This window comes from Vicugna pacos, chromosome 12 (assembly GCF_048564905.1).
Source record: "Vicugna pacos chromosome 12, VicPac4, whole genome shotgun sequence".
NCBI lineage: Eukaryota > Metazoa > Chordata > Mammalia > Artiodactyla > Camelidae > Vicugna > Vicugna pacos.
Genome location: NC_132998.1, coordinates 19846753 through 19863779, shown reverse-complemented (window position 1 = coordinate 19863779; position 17027 = coordinate 19846753). Strand labels below are relative to the sequence as shown.

General features: G+C 37.8%; 1 protein-coding gene across 1 annotated transcript in view; it reads right to left on the bottom strand.

The window, feature by feature from the left end:
* SLC2A13 (solute carrier family 2 member 13) overlaps window positions 1-17027 on the bottom strand; it is a 330277-nt gene that overhangs the window by 154840 nt on the left and 158410 nt on the right. The window contains exon 4 of the mRNA XM_006203113.4: window positions 9078-9186. Coding sequence (XP_006203175.4) covers window positions 9078-9186 — 109 coding nt within the window. The remainder of the gene's footprint in view (window positions 1-9077; window positions 9187-17027) is intronic.

Genomic DNA, 17027 nt, shown 5'->3' with positions numbered 1-17027 from the left:
CAAAAAACAAAAACCTAGCTGGCTCCCCCTGGGTGAGTACTTTTTATTTGTATAGTCTTTCTGGGGAAATAAGACAAATAAATCCGCAGTTTCATAAAACATAAATAACAGTTAAAAATGCACAAGCAAACACAGCACAGTAACTGTTACGTCAGGTATCTACCTGGCGGGCCATCGGAAGTTAGAGGAAGATCATCTGAATTAGCTCAGTGCAGGGAGACGGCATGTGACCTGCGCCGGGAGAACGGTATGCATGAAGGCCCTGGGGCTTGGGTTAAACATCACCAGAAGCACAGGATGTCCCACACAGCAGGAGGCAGAGCGTGTGAACACAGGGCAGTACAGAGATGGACAGAAGTCAGCCTACGAAAGTCTCCAGACTCTGAGCTCTGCTGAATGCTGTGGGAACCATTAAATGATTTTTAAGTCAAAATGGGATGTGATTGTAAGATTTGATTTTGTTTCAGCAAATTCACAGGCAGAAATAATGATGACATGAGGGAGGTGAGATTTAAGACAGAAAAATTCTCTGAACATTTCTTCCTACAGTGTTGCCCAGCCCTCTGGCCTCACATACTTGGGCTCAGGTAGGACCACTCTGATTTTTTCCCTCTCTTAAGGAATTAGGAATTGGGACAATTCCAGTCAATCTTTGTGGATGCTTGAGCTTCGAAGGACATCCAAGGTTATGGTGACAGAGTGTGGTCACCACACAAGCAAAATCAGAGAAAGATCTCAAAGAAAAAGGAGGAAGAGAAGGCATACAGCCAGAGAGAAATAAGAACAAAATACCATGTGGACACAGAGGCGGAGCAAATGACTCTCCAGTTTCTGGTTTTAGCCCTTATGCAATAAAAATTCATCTTTTAAGGAAAGACAAGAAAAATTTAAACATAAAATTTTCCCTGCCCATCTTGGCCTCCTCCCTCCCATCTAGTGTGCCTTGTGCATCTGCATTCTGTGTTAACCAGACCTCCCCAACAGCACAAACACCTGCTCAACCATAAAGATCAATGTTTCTTCTGGTGCCAGCAGTGTAGCCCCTTGGAAGATAACACTGCTTTCTCAATCCTGTAAGGGGTCACGAGGACCCACGACTCGGCTTATAGGTGCAGACATCTTTGGTGAACTTTATGTATGTACAATGCCAACATATCATTCCTCTTAAAGATAGCAATTGGTGGGAAACAAACTGGGCAGACAACCTGGAGAGATACGGGGCTGTACTTAATGGAAGTTCATACCTTAAATACTTACCTAATGACCTACTAACGTTACTAGATATATTACTTGCATTCTGCTTATTTTACAAGATTATTGTTTCTTGAATTACCAAATGCGTGACTGAGCCTCAGATAAAATTAATGATGATTAGGTGACTTGAGAAGTTTGATCAAATATACAGTTCTATAAGATCGATGATTGTAATTGTGTAGCTCTAGATATGGGAAGAAGCAACACCAGAGAACCATTCCCAGGACCATAACAGACAAGTAAGACTTTCTTCATTGACAGCCCCATCTCAGGTCCAACTGTATTTCCTGCCTTCAGTCCCTGTGCCCTATATTGTAAATGCCTCTACTTTTCTCAAGTTGGGTTTTAGTGAGATTCTGTTACTAGCAAATACAATGCACCCTAACTAAAGCAGAGCCTGAACTTGGACATGCAAAGAAAATGAAGAGAGTAGGAAGGTTATAAGAGATGGTAAAGGTGGTAACATTGGAGTAAATTGCAACTGTTTGGATTTGGATGTGCTGACTTCCCAGTCACAGTCTTGGGTACCCACTGGTCATCCCATAACTGAGATGGGGATAATAAGAGGAGGGCCAGAACTGGTGGGCAATGACAGGGATTCAGTTTTGCTGAGAGCAGGATATCCAAATAAAAATGCCCAGCAGTTGGATATCATTGTGCATCTCAGTGGAGTTCTGATCTGGAAATGTAGGTTAGGTCATCCCTAACACGGAGATGATCACTAAAACCATGGAAGTGAACAAAATCTCTCTGCAGAGTTGTAAGCCAAAGCCTGGCGGGCACCAGCATCCAGGTGCAGTTGCGTGGGAAAAGTCATGAGGGAGACAGATGAAATGCTGTGATGTGTCAGTAAGGGGAAATCTGTAAGAACCATGGCCTCCAAGTCAGGAAGCCCAGAGAGCTGACTTATTGAGAGGATAACAAATGTGTGTGGGGGGGGGGAAGAGGAGAGCCAAACTCCCCAGCATTCTCTGAGCACCTCCCATATGGCAGACATTTCACTGCCTCAAGTCATCTTCAAAGCAACCTTTCAAGACAGGTGGCAGCTACCCTTTAAAGATAAGGGGAAAAGAAGCTCCCTGGGGACAGGCTACATCACACTGCCTATCTCCAGTTGTTGGAAGAGTGCCTTTCACCTATTTGGTTTTTCATAATGTTGCACTGTAACTATTTGGTCTATCTGCTCAGGTAGAACATAGACTTCTCAAAGGTAAGGATTTTAGTTTCCAAATATTTGAAGCTCTATCACCAATAGAGTAAATGCTGGTGGAAGGAATAAATAAGTGAATACTTCAGCAGATGTAGTTTTAAGATCCCTATGACAGGATGAAAAATATTTGTGAATTATACAAAGAAAGCCAAAGATTATAAAATGCAAGAAAATACATTCTCATTTCTTGTGAAACTGCCATTTTATTGCTTACTTTCTATATTAGTGAATTTTTTCCACTAAAATGGATTTGCTATTTATCTATGAAAGGTAATCAGAAAGCTCATAGCCATATTGTGTAAGCTTATTTTTACACAATATTTGAAGATGCATGATTTTAAACAGATGCTCTTCATGTCTTGCCCCATATGCTCTTGGCCCTTCCCTGAACTCATGGAAACTCATCATAGAATTTGACAGTTAAATTCCTTTGTGTCTCCCTACTTTGCTGCCTGAGAGTTCTGGCACAAAATGAGTTTGCTCAGGAAAACCCAGGAGGGCTGCATTTACTATCTGCAGGCGTGACCCTCACACAGAGGGACTGAGGATTACGAATAAATACTCTTGGAATTATTCAGAAGCTCATTCTATTACTGTTCCTCTGCTCGAATTGCTTATTGAGGGAACCTGCTTACCAGTGCACTCTTTATCATGCTTTCTCCACTCCTTGCTCCTCACATTTCTCCCATTCTCTCATTCATGCTTCTAAGTATCACTCCTCCCATCCCAAATCCTCTGTATTTAAGTCTTTGTCCTAGGGTCTTTCTGGGGTAACCCAGACAGAACAAGTGTGCTCCATATACAGAGAGAAATGGACAGCGATTAGAAACATTCTGATTATTCCATTATAAAGTCATTCTGTTCAAAACCTCACCCAAGGAGAATGCTTTGTTTTGCATGTTAGATGTTAGAATAGAAATCTATCTGCCACCAAAAATGGCTTTAGATTCCAGAGGTGGAAGGTGAATCCCTTCTCTTGCATTCCATATGGACATTGTTTGAGAGGCCAGTGAAGGTCACTGGGCTTAAGCACACACTTACAACATTAGGGAAGCCAAGGAATGTTCTTTCATATCAAGTTATAGGTCTAGTATGCAATCTTGGGATAAAGATGCACTGTCAACCATAACCAAGATGGTCCTTCTTCAAAGATATACTTGGGAAATAAAAATGTCGTCTTAATATGTAAGAAGCTAAGCCTTTAGGATACAATAATTAGCATGTGGTAAGCATTTAACCTTGCCAGAATCATGTGAACAAAATAGATTTTTCTTTTTAGACTAAAATCAACCTCCTGATAACTTTTCATTCAAGAAGGGTTTAAAGTATTTCAAATACAAATGTTTGAGCCTCCACTTTCATTTGGAACTCCATTTTTCCTCATTCAAATGTACATTAAAGTCCATCTCCTTCACTATTATAGGTAATTAGAATGAAGGCAATCACCTGGCATGCCCAGAGTACCATGGTGGAGACAGATCCTGAAACTATTTATCTTGATTCCTGGGTCAATATTCTTCCCAGCACACTAAACTCATCTTTCAGAAGAGCGAACCATGAAGCTTAACATTTTATCATCTGTTCAGTAACTTTATCCAATGAAACCAAACGACTAAAACGCTCATCTTGAAACATTCCAATGAGATAAGCATGTTCTGTTTCAATAGGTTTTTGGATTATGTTCTGAGCCCTCCTGAGGAGGCAGAGAGAGGAGAAGGTGCACATTGGTAAGTTGGTACCTTGGTCCACTCGTTTTGCCTGCTGAGGATCTCAGAGACAGCAAAACCTCAGCTCTGGTTCAGACTTACAATATGAGAGTACATAAATCCTTATTCTTTTCCTCTTATTTCCTATCGCCTTTATTTTTCTCTGTATTTACCACCATCTGATCACACCTGCTTGCTGTGCCATGCAGCCCAATTGCATGGCAATTTTTTGTACTAGGAGAGCTTGCTGAGGATAAAATATGAGAATGGAACAGATTCAGAAATACTGAGCTTACGAAATTAAATTAATTAAATATGATGAACAAATATAAATGACTCATCCAACCATCAGGCTGGCCTGTCCAAGAATTCTGCCTCACAGCATAAAGCAGAGGCCTCAAGGGGGCACCAGCAGATTAAAGACTTGGATACGTTTTACGACTCTTTGGAAGGATGCAATTTTATTAGACTTTTATCCTTGGATGGCATTGAATTTCACTAACTTTGATTTCTTGCCTCCAAATAAGCTTGATGGAGTGAGCCCTGGGCATTCTAGGTGTTCCACAACTGGAGGGTAGCCCAGGTTATGTGGAGAAAATCAGGGTTCCACCCTCAGCTTTAAAACTGAGTAATTGTATTACAGTGTACAAGTCACTTTAACTCCTTAAGTCTTAGCTTCCTGCGCTTGAGACTAAACAGAACTGTCCTGCCTACTTGACAGGATGTTTATAAGGAACAAGAGAGATCGTGTCTACAAAAATATTTCATACTGTTATATACATAAAGCAGTAAAGATTTTTGTTTTTATCATGACAATAATAAATAATTGCACCAATGGAGAGGCTAACAGTTTTGTCTTTCTTTTCTTTTCCATTAATATTTATTGAATTAATACACGCTAGAGTAGTACCCAGTATTTAGCACTCAATAAATGATAGCTACTAAGATTATTATTCCAAAGGCATGTTTTCAGAGGTTGTTATTATCTCTTGTCAATATGATGTAAGTGGTGATCTCATGGGGATTAAGGGAAAGCAGTTACAGAGATAAGAATGATCTGCCCATCCAATATAAATGCCTATTTCCCATCCCTACTTTAAGTTAGTGGAAAAGGGAAGAAGAGGAGGAAGAGAGGAATCTGGGAGCATTAGTCTAAAACAAGAGTGGCTTAGAAGGAGGGGACATGTATAGAGTGTCCCAAAAAATGTTGATTTCCCCCCACGATCCTTTTTATCTGAAGCTGACACAGAAGCTTAAAATTGTGGATTTCCTTCTCCTCTTTACTACTGATTTTCTGTGTAATCTTAAAAAGAGCTACTTAATAACTTAGTCTTCCCAGGTAAAAATCTGATACCTTCCACCTGTCTAAGATGGACCAATTTCATGTTTACCACGACATAACAAAATATAGGTTATTTTAAGTCCCTCAAAAGAGGCAAGATGTTATCAAACCCAGATAGAACCAGGTGTTTTCTTTCTTTTTTTCTTTCTTTCTCTCTTTCTCTTTCTCTCTCTCTCCATACCTACCTACCTATCTACCTACCTTATTACTCACCCATACACATTTTGGTTGTGGGAATAATAATGTGGGAAGGATCCATTTACAGTAAAATAAAATTTCTTGGGCAGAAAATGGAAAATTATTGGCATTATAACTAGGGTTTACAACAGATCACAGTGAGAATTTCTTAATCGAGTTGTCTTCACATTAATCATTATCATCTTCATCTATCACTCCTCTCCCTTTCATTTTGATGCATGTACAAATATTTTATTGGTCTATGAGATAGTGCAATAATATAACAGGAATATATCAGGAGAACAGAACTCCATTTGCTCTGTTCTCTCTCTCCTGTGAATAATCTATTCAGCTGCATGTTTGAAATTATTAAGTGATGAGAGTCATTTTAGAAAATTGCTTCTTCTCAAACTTAAATGTGTCTGAAGTATGTAGTGGTTTTAAGAACTTCTAAGTCCTCTGTTCAATAGGATGGAGGATGATGATAAGGTATGGGTTAGGATATAAATATGAGTTAGATAAACAAAAGATAGATGCACTCACACTATATATATATCTATATATCTCACATCTATCTATATATTCTCTATGTATGTATATTTCATGGTAGAAAATGAAAAACCTAAATATTCCAGGAGGAAGATTTATTTCCTTAACTGGGATAGAATATTCAATAAGTCAAGGAGATAGAAATGAAGATCCCATGAGGAAGAAGACAGTAAACTAAATGTGCTAAGATTATATAATGCAATTGCAAGGATGATTTATCTTTCAGTGTGTTCCCATGTGACTTTCTACAAACTCCTCTTGGTAAGAAATAGAATTCAAAATACCTCGTATTTCAGGTTCACACCAACTTGGGGTAAAAGATAGATTTTTATAAAAACAGTTCAAAGTCTACAGATTATTACATTTGGGTTGAGAAGATAAAAAAGCACTGCCTACTTTCTTTCCCACTTAAACGGGAAAGAAGCGGAAAAGAAAGAGTAAGAGTAATGAAATATATATAGCGAAATATCCGTAAAAACAGAACTCTGAATTAAATAACATTTTTAAAATATGCAAAAATGAAATGAACATTTTCTACTAAAAACGACAAAAAGTAAACTATTAGGTTGCAATTAAGAGATTATCTTAAATCAGAAGAAACACAAATTACGATGGTATTTACTGAACCTTAAGAATAATGGAAAAAGATATACACACATACACACAAATACAGACTAGAGAGAACAGAAGAAAACACATTCTATGAGAATCCCAGATTAGTCATTTTCCATCCAAATAATGACAGCAGTATAGTCTATTTTGAAAAAACTGATTTATGCTAATGTTTTATGGGCATAAAATATGAATGTCTAAAATTAAGTACTATGAATAACCAACAGTTACTTAGCATAGGTATCATGTCATTGAAGTGCTCAACCTTCTAGCCTCCTGATACTAATGTCATATTAATTCCTTCAGGGAGTTGTCAGCTGTTGTGGATCATGTAAACACAGTCTAAATGTAACCATCATTTACCTTATTTTATTCTTCCTACTTTCCAGGATTAATAGTCAACTGCAAGCAAAAGCTGTACTGAAGACGTTACCGATGATCATATACAGCTTGTGATAAGCAAAGCACATGAAAGGCTGTCATAGATCTCAAGGAATGTCAAGATGCTTTATAGTCATATCACCCAACCTCACTGTGAAAAGACTGAGGATTTGCCGAAATGCATGCTTTATTAAAACCTGAAAACTTTCATCAGCATATTTTTTTAAGATACTACAAATAGACTATATGACTGTCATTTCAACCAGGAACACACTGGCCTCAGTCACCTGCCAATTGAATGCACTCTGTTTGTGATCTGTGTTTTACAGGAATGCAAAAATGCACAACAAAAATTCACTGCCTGTGCTTTTAAATGCCTAAGAAAGGGTAGAACAAAATGAAAAAGATTTTCAGGAACAGGACATGTTTTAAATTAGGTCGATAAGCTAGATATGCGCATGGGGTTATTACCACACAGCTTTATCTGAAAGCTCTGGTGCCAGCCTTGTTACAATTCCACACCATCACCACACTGAGAGCAGAACGTGTCTCAAAAAAGGCATGGTGTGCCACGTCCAGAACGCAAATGCTGGGCACTATCCTGACAGAAGGGCCTTAACAGAGCTGGTAAAGCTGAGGGGAAAAAAACGGCAATAAACATTAGAGGGAAAGAGCACAGAACCACATCTTAAAAAATGTGGTCCAGGAAGTGGAAGCCTAATAAGAATTATTATTAAAATTTGTCAAATTCACAAAGGGCGTGGCTGTGTTTAAACTAGAGTTTCTTAACAAATCCTGATTTAATCTAATGGGTCACTGGGTCCTAATTATTATTTTAACTAATTGATTCTTCTCAAATTATCACTGAATAATTCATCACAACACAAGTAATTTTATAGGAAAATATCAAGAGTCTCAAATATAAATGGCTTACTAGGTAAAATTTAATTTTATATAATTGGCATTTTTCTAATGATTAATTTTTACCAACAGGTGAGGGGAAAGCTTCTAAGATTTAGGAGCTTTTCACCCAACAACAAGTTTCTCAGCAAAACTCATGGCTTTTCTCTAACCCACATTCTATCATTTAGGATCTTAAAAGTCTCCTCTTGGAATAGTTCTATATATGCATTATCACAATTTGAAATTCTGTATTAAACTGTGAGTTTATTTAATGTGTTGTTTCCTCCACTCCACTCACTGCTATGTATCTAGTACAAAATAGACCATCAAAAATGAATTTAATATTGAATGAATGAAACATGATAGAACCCCCACTATTCACCCTGCTCCACCCACAACACTCACAACTTTGGAGACTAGTCTGAAAACTAGAAAACAGGGAACTTTTGTGTTTTCTCCATTTCTCTGCTCCCACCTCACCTCCAGTCCACTGTACGCTGGTTGTAAAAAAAATATACTTCTATTAATGTTCTTATCACATTGCCCTTGTAACTGACTGCCCTAAAAGGAAATTATCTAGTTATCAGTGTACCCATTAATCTCTGATCATGCCAGGTGACTTTCTTTTGTTTTACATTTTAATGTGAATCAAGAAATAGCTTATGAAAATGATACATTCAGGAGCTCAGAATATAGGAAAGTACTGGATAGCATAAAAGAGAAATTGAATGAAATCAAATAAAGCCAATAATCACAACAAATAAGCCACTTCCTTCTAGTTACAATATGATAGGATTAAAAAAAAATCATAAAGTTAACGTATCTTCCAAAAGGAGAATCCTACATGCTTAATAAAAACAAACCACCCAGAGTCCTACTCTTTTTCCATATAAAATAATTCCTTCACAATCTTTTCAGTAAAAAGCCAGAAAGAAATACATACATGATGGTGTTAATGCCTGAGAGCTGTTGGAACATTTGTAGGCCACAACCCACAATTAAAGCTCGGCGAGTTGGGGGATAACTCAGCATTCTGCAGATCACAGGTCCAGCTTTTTTAAAAAAGAAAGAAAAAGAAGGACATGTCTATTATTTTTAGCTCCCACAGTAATTATTCCCATTAGGGTAAATATCCCCAAATCTCTGTGAAATCAACATGACTGGGCATTTTAAAATTAAACATATGTGCTTTTATAGAAAACGAGGCACAATGGATTTTGAAAACAGTACATATTTAAGTTGAAACCACAAAAAACAATGAGAGAACTGAAGTTAAAGCCATTTATGTCTACTAGGAAGGTCTGTATAACTGTAACTGTCAGTGTGCTTCTTTAAATCCCTACAAGCTGTGTTAAGCACTCTTTGTTCTCCTACTTACGTTGCAATTAATTACTACTTACAAATCCATTCAATGTGGGACTACATACAAGGTCACTGGAAAAATTGCTTTAATCAGCCAAAAGAATGGCATTCATTAAAAACAATTAAACAAGGAACAGAATTCATTACAACTTATTGAACTAAAGGAATAAAATCCATTCCAATCTATTTAACTAAAGTTAAGGAGTCTGAAGATGATGTTAGACTTGGTAATGACTGCAATAGATATTATTAAGAAAAATTACCAAAACGTTAATTAAAAAATTGAAGTCCATTTTATGTGGGTATGTATATATATATGTATATATATAGTATTTCTAGATTTTTTTAATACTTCCCTAAGTGAGATTCAGTGATCATTTAAAAAAGTAAATATAAATGGGTTTTCACAATGGTGCAGAACCCTTGGTCTCTAGATCAGTTCTGGAAAGGTGTAGGTCTGAAACACTGAGGTCTTAAGTAAGGCGAGTAGCCAACTGATGCCTGCTGTCTGGGCATAATTACCAAAGGTGCCCTTTCTCCTCTCAGAAGCACTTGTCACCGTTCACCTCAGCCTCAAGAGCTATTGTACACAGTGTCCTTCTGGGGCCAGAGTGACCCCAGGACCTCTGGTATCCCTGCTGTTGGAAGAAACAGCCTGGAGTCGCTGGGATGCTAATGGCTTCATTGGAGGCATTTTTCCTGGAGGCCCGCTTTCATTAGTGACCCCTACACCAAGTCAAATAAATCAAAATCCAAGGAAATTTCACTGTTTCATGATCTTTGGGAAATCTAATATTCCAGGTCACGGCAATGGAACAGAACATGCTGTTGTCTTAGCAGTAAAAGTTAATATGGGATGTCAAGCCAGGGCATTAATTAGAACTGAACATTACTGGGGTGAGTGTATTCATCTCTATACAGGTATGATTATAATCGCGGGAAGACTTGACTTACCGCAAACAATTTTGTCTCTAAATGCCAAGACAGGACATAAACCATTTAGAAAGCAGGCTGAGAACATTACAAATGTTAAATTATTTTAGATTCAAGCAAAGCAATCTTAAAACCTAGTATATCAGAAAGGTTGTGTGAAATAGGTAGACTTTGTGACAATGCTGAAATACATCTGGATCAGTTGTCAGTTGCAGACTCACCTGCAAATTTAGGTGTCTATAAATCAGCCACAAAATAAGAAAGGTACACAGGATCATAGAAACATCTACCTATTTCCATAAATCAAGAAATCCAAATAAAAGATTATAATTTATCTTGTACACCATGGGAAATTTCAAAAACATCTATGATGACAAAACTAAATTAAAAAAACACCAAAACCCTATTTTTTTTCAGCTTTTAGGAAATTGCACAGATGAGAAACTGGCCTTCTGCAAGAAATCTGTTATAACCTTTGGATAGCTGTATCCACTATCACTATTAAGCTGTTCCATGATTCGATGGACAGATTGGGTAATAATGACTTTGCAGGGCAGACAAAGAGAAGATTATGACAAATTAGGATTTAAGTTTGACTTGCCAAAATATGAAGAAATAAACTGTTACATAAGCATCACATATTTATTTCCTAGTTTTAAAACAATCAGGGTTTCGGATTTTCTTTTGGTTTGGATAAATAATGGTAGTGCCTTTATAAGACTATATTTTTTTAACAGATAAATTTTGGTCACAACAGCTGAGCATCTGATTACGCATAAACAAAATCAAAAAATTTCCTTCATTAAAATCATAAACCTAGTTTTATTAGGCAGTAAAATTGACTTAACAAATGCAAACCATTCATCTTTACAACATAGAAGCTATGAAGCGAAGAAAAAATCATGTATGAATTGGTTCAATATTCATAACTGAAAATCTAAAATGTCATGCTCTACTTATTACATTTCTTTTGATTTTTGTAATTAAAAACAATCTTGTGCCTACAAACATATCATCCTTTATTTTTAACAAAACATTTTGTTGCTGAAATACAGAAATTTCCACAGTAGAAAGTAAAACCTCTGGATAACTAAAGTAGATTGGAAATGCAGGACTCAAACTATCACGCATAATAAAACAATAGATACAAAAACCCCAGATGGGTTCATCTTTTCCTTCATTCTGAACACCTCATACTAAGTAACCTTCACAATGGTTGTCCACCTGTGGCAGGGTCTCTGGTGGCAGAGATGAAAAGGACAGTCCCATAAGAGCATTCCCACAGACAGGCTGTCCGTGAGCAAGCTGAGCCACAGAAGTTTCTCCAGGTATTATTAAAATTGCACCAGAACACACTTTGTAGAGAACCCCAGCTATTGACTCCTACTTCTAGCCAAGATGGAGTGACAGTTATCAGATTTACTTCCAACATGAAACAGCTAAAAAGCCAGGCAAAAATGCATGAAGCAATAGTTTTCATGATAATGGAGCAAAGGATAGTGACCCCTGAGATTCAGGAAGCAGATGGGATGAACCCTACAGGTGCCCCAGCTAATACCTGGAAAAAGTATCCAGGCTACAGCACAGAGAGGGGACACCAGGCAGAACCTGGTGGTCTCCATGAATTGAAAAGATGCAGCTCAGGATCCAGGTGGCTAGAGCCCACAGGGCAGCATGCTAGAGACGAGAGAGATTCAGAAAGAGAACATGGGAGGTCTGCAGTTATTGAATTTTCGGTTGACTACTTATCAGTGGATGTGTGGGAGGAAACTACCCAAGGCAGGGAAAAGAGCCACAGGAAAGGACTAAAGAAATGAATCCCAGGAATTTACACAAGGCTGAGAGTGAAAATCCTAGAGCATAAGGAAGAATATTTGGAATGGATTTTACATCAGTAATGGTATAAATTTAGTCCTAGATTAAACACTGCTTGGATACCATCTAAAACAGCTTAAAATCCACAACTGCTTCCAAGTAACTGAAGAGCATGCCAGAACTAAGTTCAACAGTGAGATAAAATGTGTAATGTGTGGCATACCATAAAAAATTACCAGGCATGCAAAAAGGCAAGAAAGTACAACCTGTAACGGTAAAGGGATTAATTCATCAATAGGACATAGCAATCCTAAATGTCTTTGTACCTAATAAAAGTTTCAAAATATGTGAAATAAAAACTAGTGAAATTGCAAGGGAAAATAGAAAAGTCCACAATTACACTTGGGATGTTTCATCGCCTCTTTCTCAGGAATTGATAATGTAAGTAGACTGATAATCAACCAAAATACGGATGAGTTCACCAACACCATCAACAAAATTGACCTGACATTTACATAACGTGCTATCAACCAAATGTTCTTTCCAAGAGTAAATGCATGGTAAATATCTTGGAACATTTATCAAGATAGATTATAATCTGAGCAATAAAGCCAGTCTCAATTAAATTAAAAAGATTTAAGTCATACAGAGAATGTTCTCTGATCATAATAAAATTAATACAGAAATTGAGAAACTGAAAGGTAACTGGAAAATTCCTCCCAGATTAGAAACTGAATAACACATTCCCATGGATCAAATAAATAATGGGAGTCAGAAAGTATTTTGAACTGGAAGAATATGAAAATGCATCAGATGAATATTTGTGGAATGGAGCTAAAGCAGAACAGAGGAAAATTTACAGCAATGACCCTGGTGTCTACTTCATAAAACCAGTGAAAGAGGGACAAAGGAAACCCAAAATAAGCACAAGATAAAAAGAATAACAAAGACCAGAATGGAAATCCAAGAAAGAGATAAGGAGACAACTGAGGAAAAAAGAAATGAAATCAAAATCTGTTCTTTGAAAATACCAAGAAAATTGAAAAAGTTAGAGCCAGACTGTAGAAGGCTGAATAATGACCTCTCACTTGTTATGTGTCCTAACCCCTGGTACTTGTTAATGTTACCTTAGATGTCAAACAGCACACACACAAAAAGACTTTGCAGATGTGATTACGTTAAGGATTTTTTAGATGGGAAGATTATCCTGGATTATTTGGGTTGGCCCTAAATGCAATCACATGTATCCTTATAAAAGGCAGCAAAAGGAGATGACTCAGCACAGAATGGGCGAAGGCAACGTGACCATGAATGCAGACACTGATCGGATGCAGCCATAGCCAAGGAATGCTGGCTATCATTTTTGGGGCAAGGGAGGGAGAGCAAGGAACAAGTGGTCCCCTAGAGCATCTGGTGGGAGTATGACCCTGCTGACACCTTGATTTCAAACCTGTAAAACTTATTTTGAACTTGCAGCCACCAGACTGTGAGAATAAGTTTCTATTGTTTTAAGCTACCAAGTTTGTGGTATTTTGTTATAGCAGCCATAGGAAAGATAGGAAAAACAGAGGGAAGACATAAATTACTGGTATCATGAATAAGAGAACTGACATCAATACAGATTCTACAGATATTAAAAAAAAATAATAAAGAAGCATCATGAACAACCTTATGGCATTAAATTCAACACCTTAGCTACAATAGGCAAATTCGCCCAAAGACAGAAATCTTCCAAAGCTATCTCAAGAAACAGCTTGAATACACAGACTAATAAACTATTTAAAATATTGAATTTGTAGTTATATTCTGACGGGGAGGTAATTAAGTTTCTTCATTGAGTTCTACTTGGAGGAGGTGCCGGGAATTGAACCCGGGACCTCTTGCAAGCTGAGCATGCGCTCTACCACTTGAGCTATACCCTTCCCCCTGAATTTGTAGTTACAAACTTTCTGCCAAGTCTAAATAGTTTGACAGAAAGCAGATCAGTGGTGGCCTGTGGGAGGAGTTACAAAGGGGCACAAAAGAAAGTTTTTGAGAGGTATGGATATGTTCACCATCTCATTTGCGGTGAGGGTTTCTCAGTGTATACATATGTCAAAACTCATCAGATTACAAACTTTTACTATGTGCCATTTATTGTATGTAAATTATACGTCAATAGAGCTGCTGAAAAATAAAAAACACAACAACTTAACAAATAAAGAGGTTCTAGATCCCAAGAGGACTGAAACGATGACATGGATGATAAGGAGAAAATACAGATATTCAAAGAGCATGACCTTCACTCAAACAAGGGCACAAGGGATTATTAAGTAGAAGCAACAATAACATTGGATTAAACTGGACTGATGAAGTCAGCTGCAAGATTACCAAGCCACGAATGCAAGAACTGACAAGGCTGAAGGACCCTTAGAAGGTCTTCACGGTTTTCTTTGCTCTTATTTTCCTCTTTTGGCTGTTTTATACATCTATGCATTTTACCATATACTAAATAAAACTTAAGGAAGAAAAAGTAGAATACATTGTGACTAATGATTTGCCACAAGCAAACTGTCAGAGGCCTCCCCACCGCTGACCGTCTTCACAGACTAAATCTTATTACAAGTAAAGATACCTCTGTAGAGAAAGTAGGGTCCTCACTGGGAGCAATATAATCACTGTTTGGCTTCAAATATTACTCTCCCTGCTCCCCAGTCTGAGGCCCTATGATTGCACAAGCAACCACAGTAAGGACCCAACACCATGGCCTGCTCCTGAAGGCAGCCACAGAGGCTGCTGTCACACCCCGCGAGCCTTCATGAAGAGAGGTGTGCTGGCCACAGCGACACCAAAACCCCAATGAGCATTTCAAGGTTTTATTTCCCCCTATCCCCCAGCCAAAAAAGCTTGGCATATCTGATATCTCACTGACCAGCACGTGTTTTGGGCAGTCATAACTTAACTTTAATTATTTTATCAATCACCAAGTATCTCAGTCAGCTTGAGCTTCCGCAACAACATGCCACAGACTGGCTGGCTTAAACAACACATTTATTTCTCACAGTTCCAGAGGCTGGGGAGTCTAAGACCAAAGGGCCGGCAGGTTCGGTTCCTCGTGAGGGCTCTCTGCCCGGCTTGGAGACGGCCACCTTCTCACTGTGCACACACGGCCTGTCCCCAGTGCATGTGTGGGGTGGCAGAGATCTGCTTTCTTCTTCATGAGAGAGGGTTCCATTCTTATTACTTCATCTAAATTAATGATCTCCCAAAGGTCTCCACCTCCAAACACCATCACATTGGGGGTTAGGGCATCAACTTAGGAATTTGGGGGAGACACAACACTCAGCGCATACCACCAAGAGTATTCGGTATCTGTTCAAATCTCAATTAATTTTCTGGTAATTTCAATAGCTTTTCGTGTCTTATGAACCATTTTTCATTATCGTAAAAGTCCTACAAAGTCAGGGAAGGCAGGTGATATTAATGAAGATAGAAGCACACAGAGCTTAGGTAACTTTCCCAAGGTCACACACTAATAATTTTGTACAGCTAGGGCTTGAGCTATCTTCTTGTTCATGCCACAAATGTCAAGAAATTTTTTATGTATACTTAAATGAGCTGACTTTCCTTAGCATAAAAAAATCAACAATTATGAACAGTCTGAGGAACAAAACACAAAACTGAAGGACTTTCCAGCTACAGGAATACACATCATAATTTCAATCCCTTAATCTCTTCTTTTCCTTTTATCTTGTTTGTAGCCTCCATTGCCACTATCCCCAGCCTTAATTCCAGAGTTATCGATTTCAGATCATTCATTTCTTTTTTTTTGTCTTTACTATCATTATTTAATTTATTTGTTTATTTTTATTTATTTATTTTTATTGAAGTATAGTCAGTTACAACGTATCAATTACTCACATACAGCACAGTGCTTCAGTCATACATGAATATACATATATTCATTTTCATATTCTTTGTCACCATAAGCTACTACAAGATATCAAATATAGTTCCCTGTGCTATACAGTATAAACTTGTTTATCTATTTTATATATATCAGTCAGTATCTGCAAATCTCGAACTCCCAGTTTATCCCTTCCCCCTCTAGTAACTATAAGTTTGTTTACTATGTCTGTGAGTCTATTTATTTCTGTTTTATGCATAAGTTCATTTGTCTTTTTTTTTTTTTAGATTCCACATACGAGTGATATCATATGGTATTTTCCTTTCTCCTTCTGGCTAACTTCACTTAGAATGACATTGCAGGCACATCCATGTTGCTGCAAATGGCATTATTTTATCATTTTTTACGGCTGAGGAGTATCCCATTGTATAAATATACCACAGCTTCTTTATCCAATCATCTGTCGATGGACATTTAGGTTGTTTCCATGTCTTGCCTATTGTAAATAGTGCTGCTATGAACATTGGGGTGCATGTGTCTTTTCAAATTAGAACTCCCTCGAGATATATGCCCAGGAGTGCGATTACTGGGTCATATGGTAAGTCTATTTTTAGTCTTTTCAGGAATCTCCATACTGTTTTCCATAACGGCTGCACCAAACTACACTCCCACCAGCAGTGTAGGAGGGTTCCCTTTTCTCCACAGCCTCTCCAGCATTTGTCATTTGTGGACTTTTGAATGATGGCCATTCTGACTGGTGTGAGATGATACCTCATTGTAGTTTTGATTTGCATTTCTCTGGTAATTAGTGCAGATCATTCATTTCAACTTACTCCTTTCTCCATTCCTATATCCAGGGAGTTGAGCATTGTTTACAGATAATTAGGAAAACAGGCC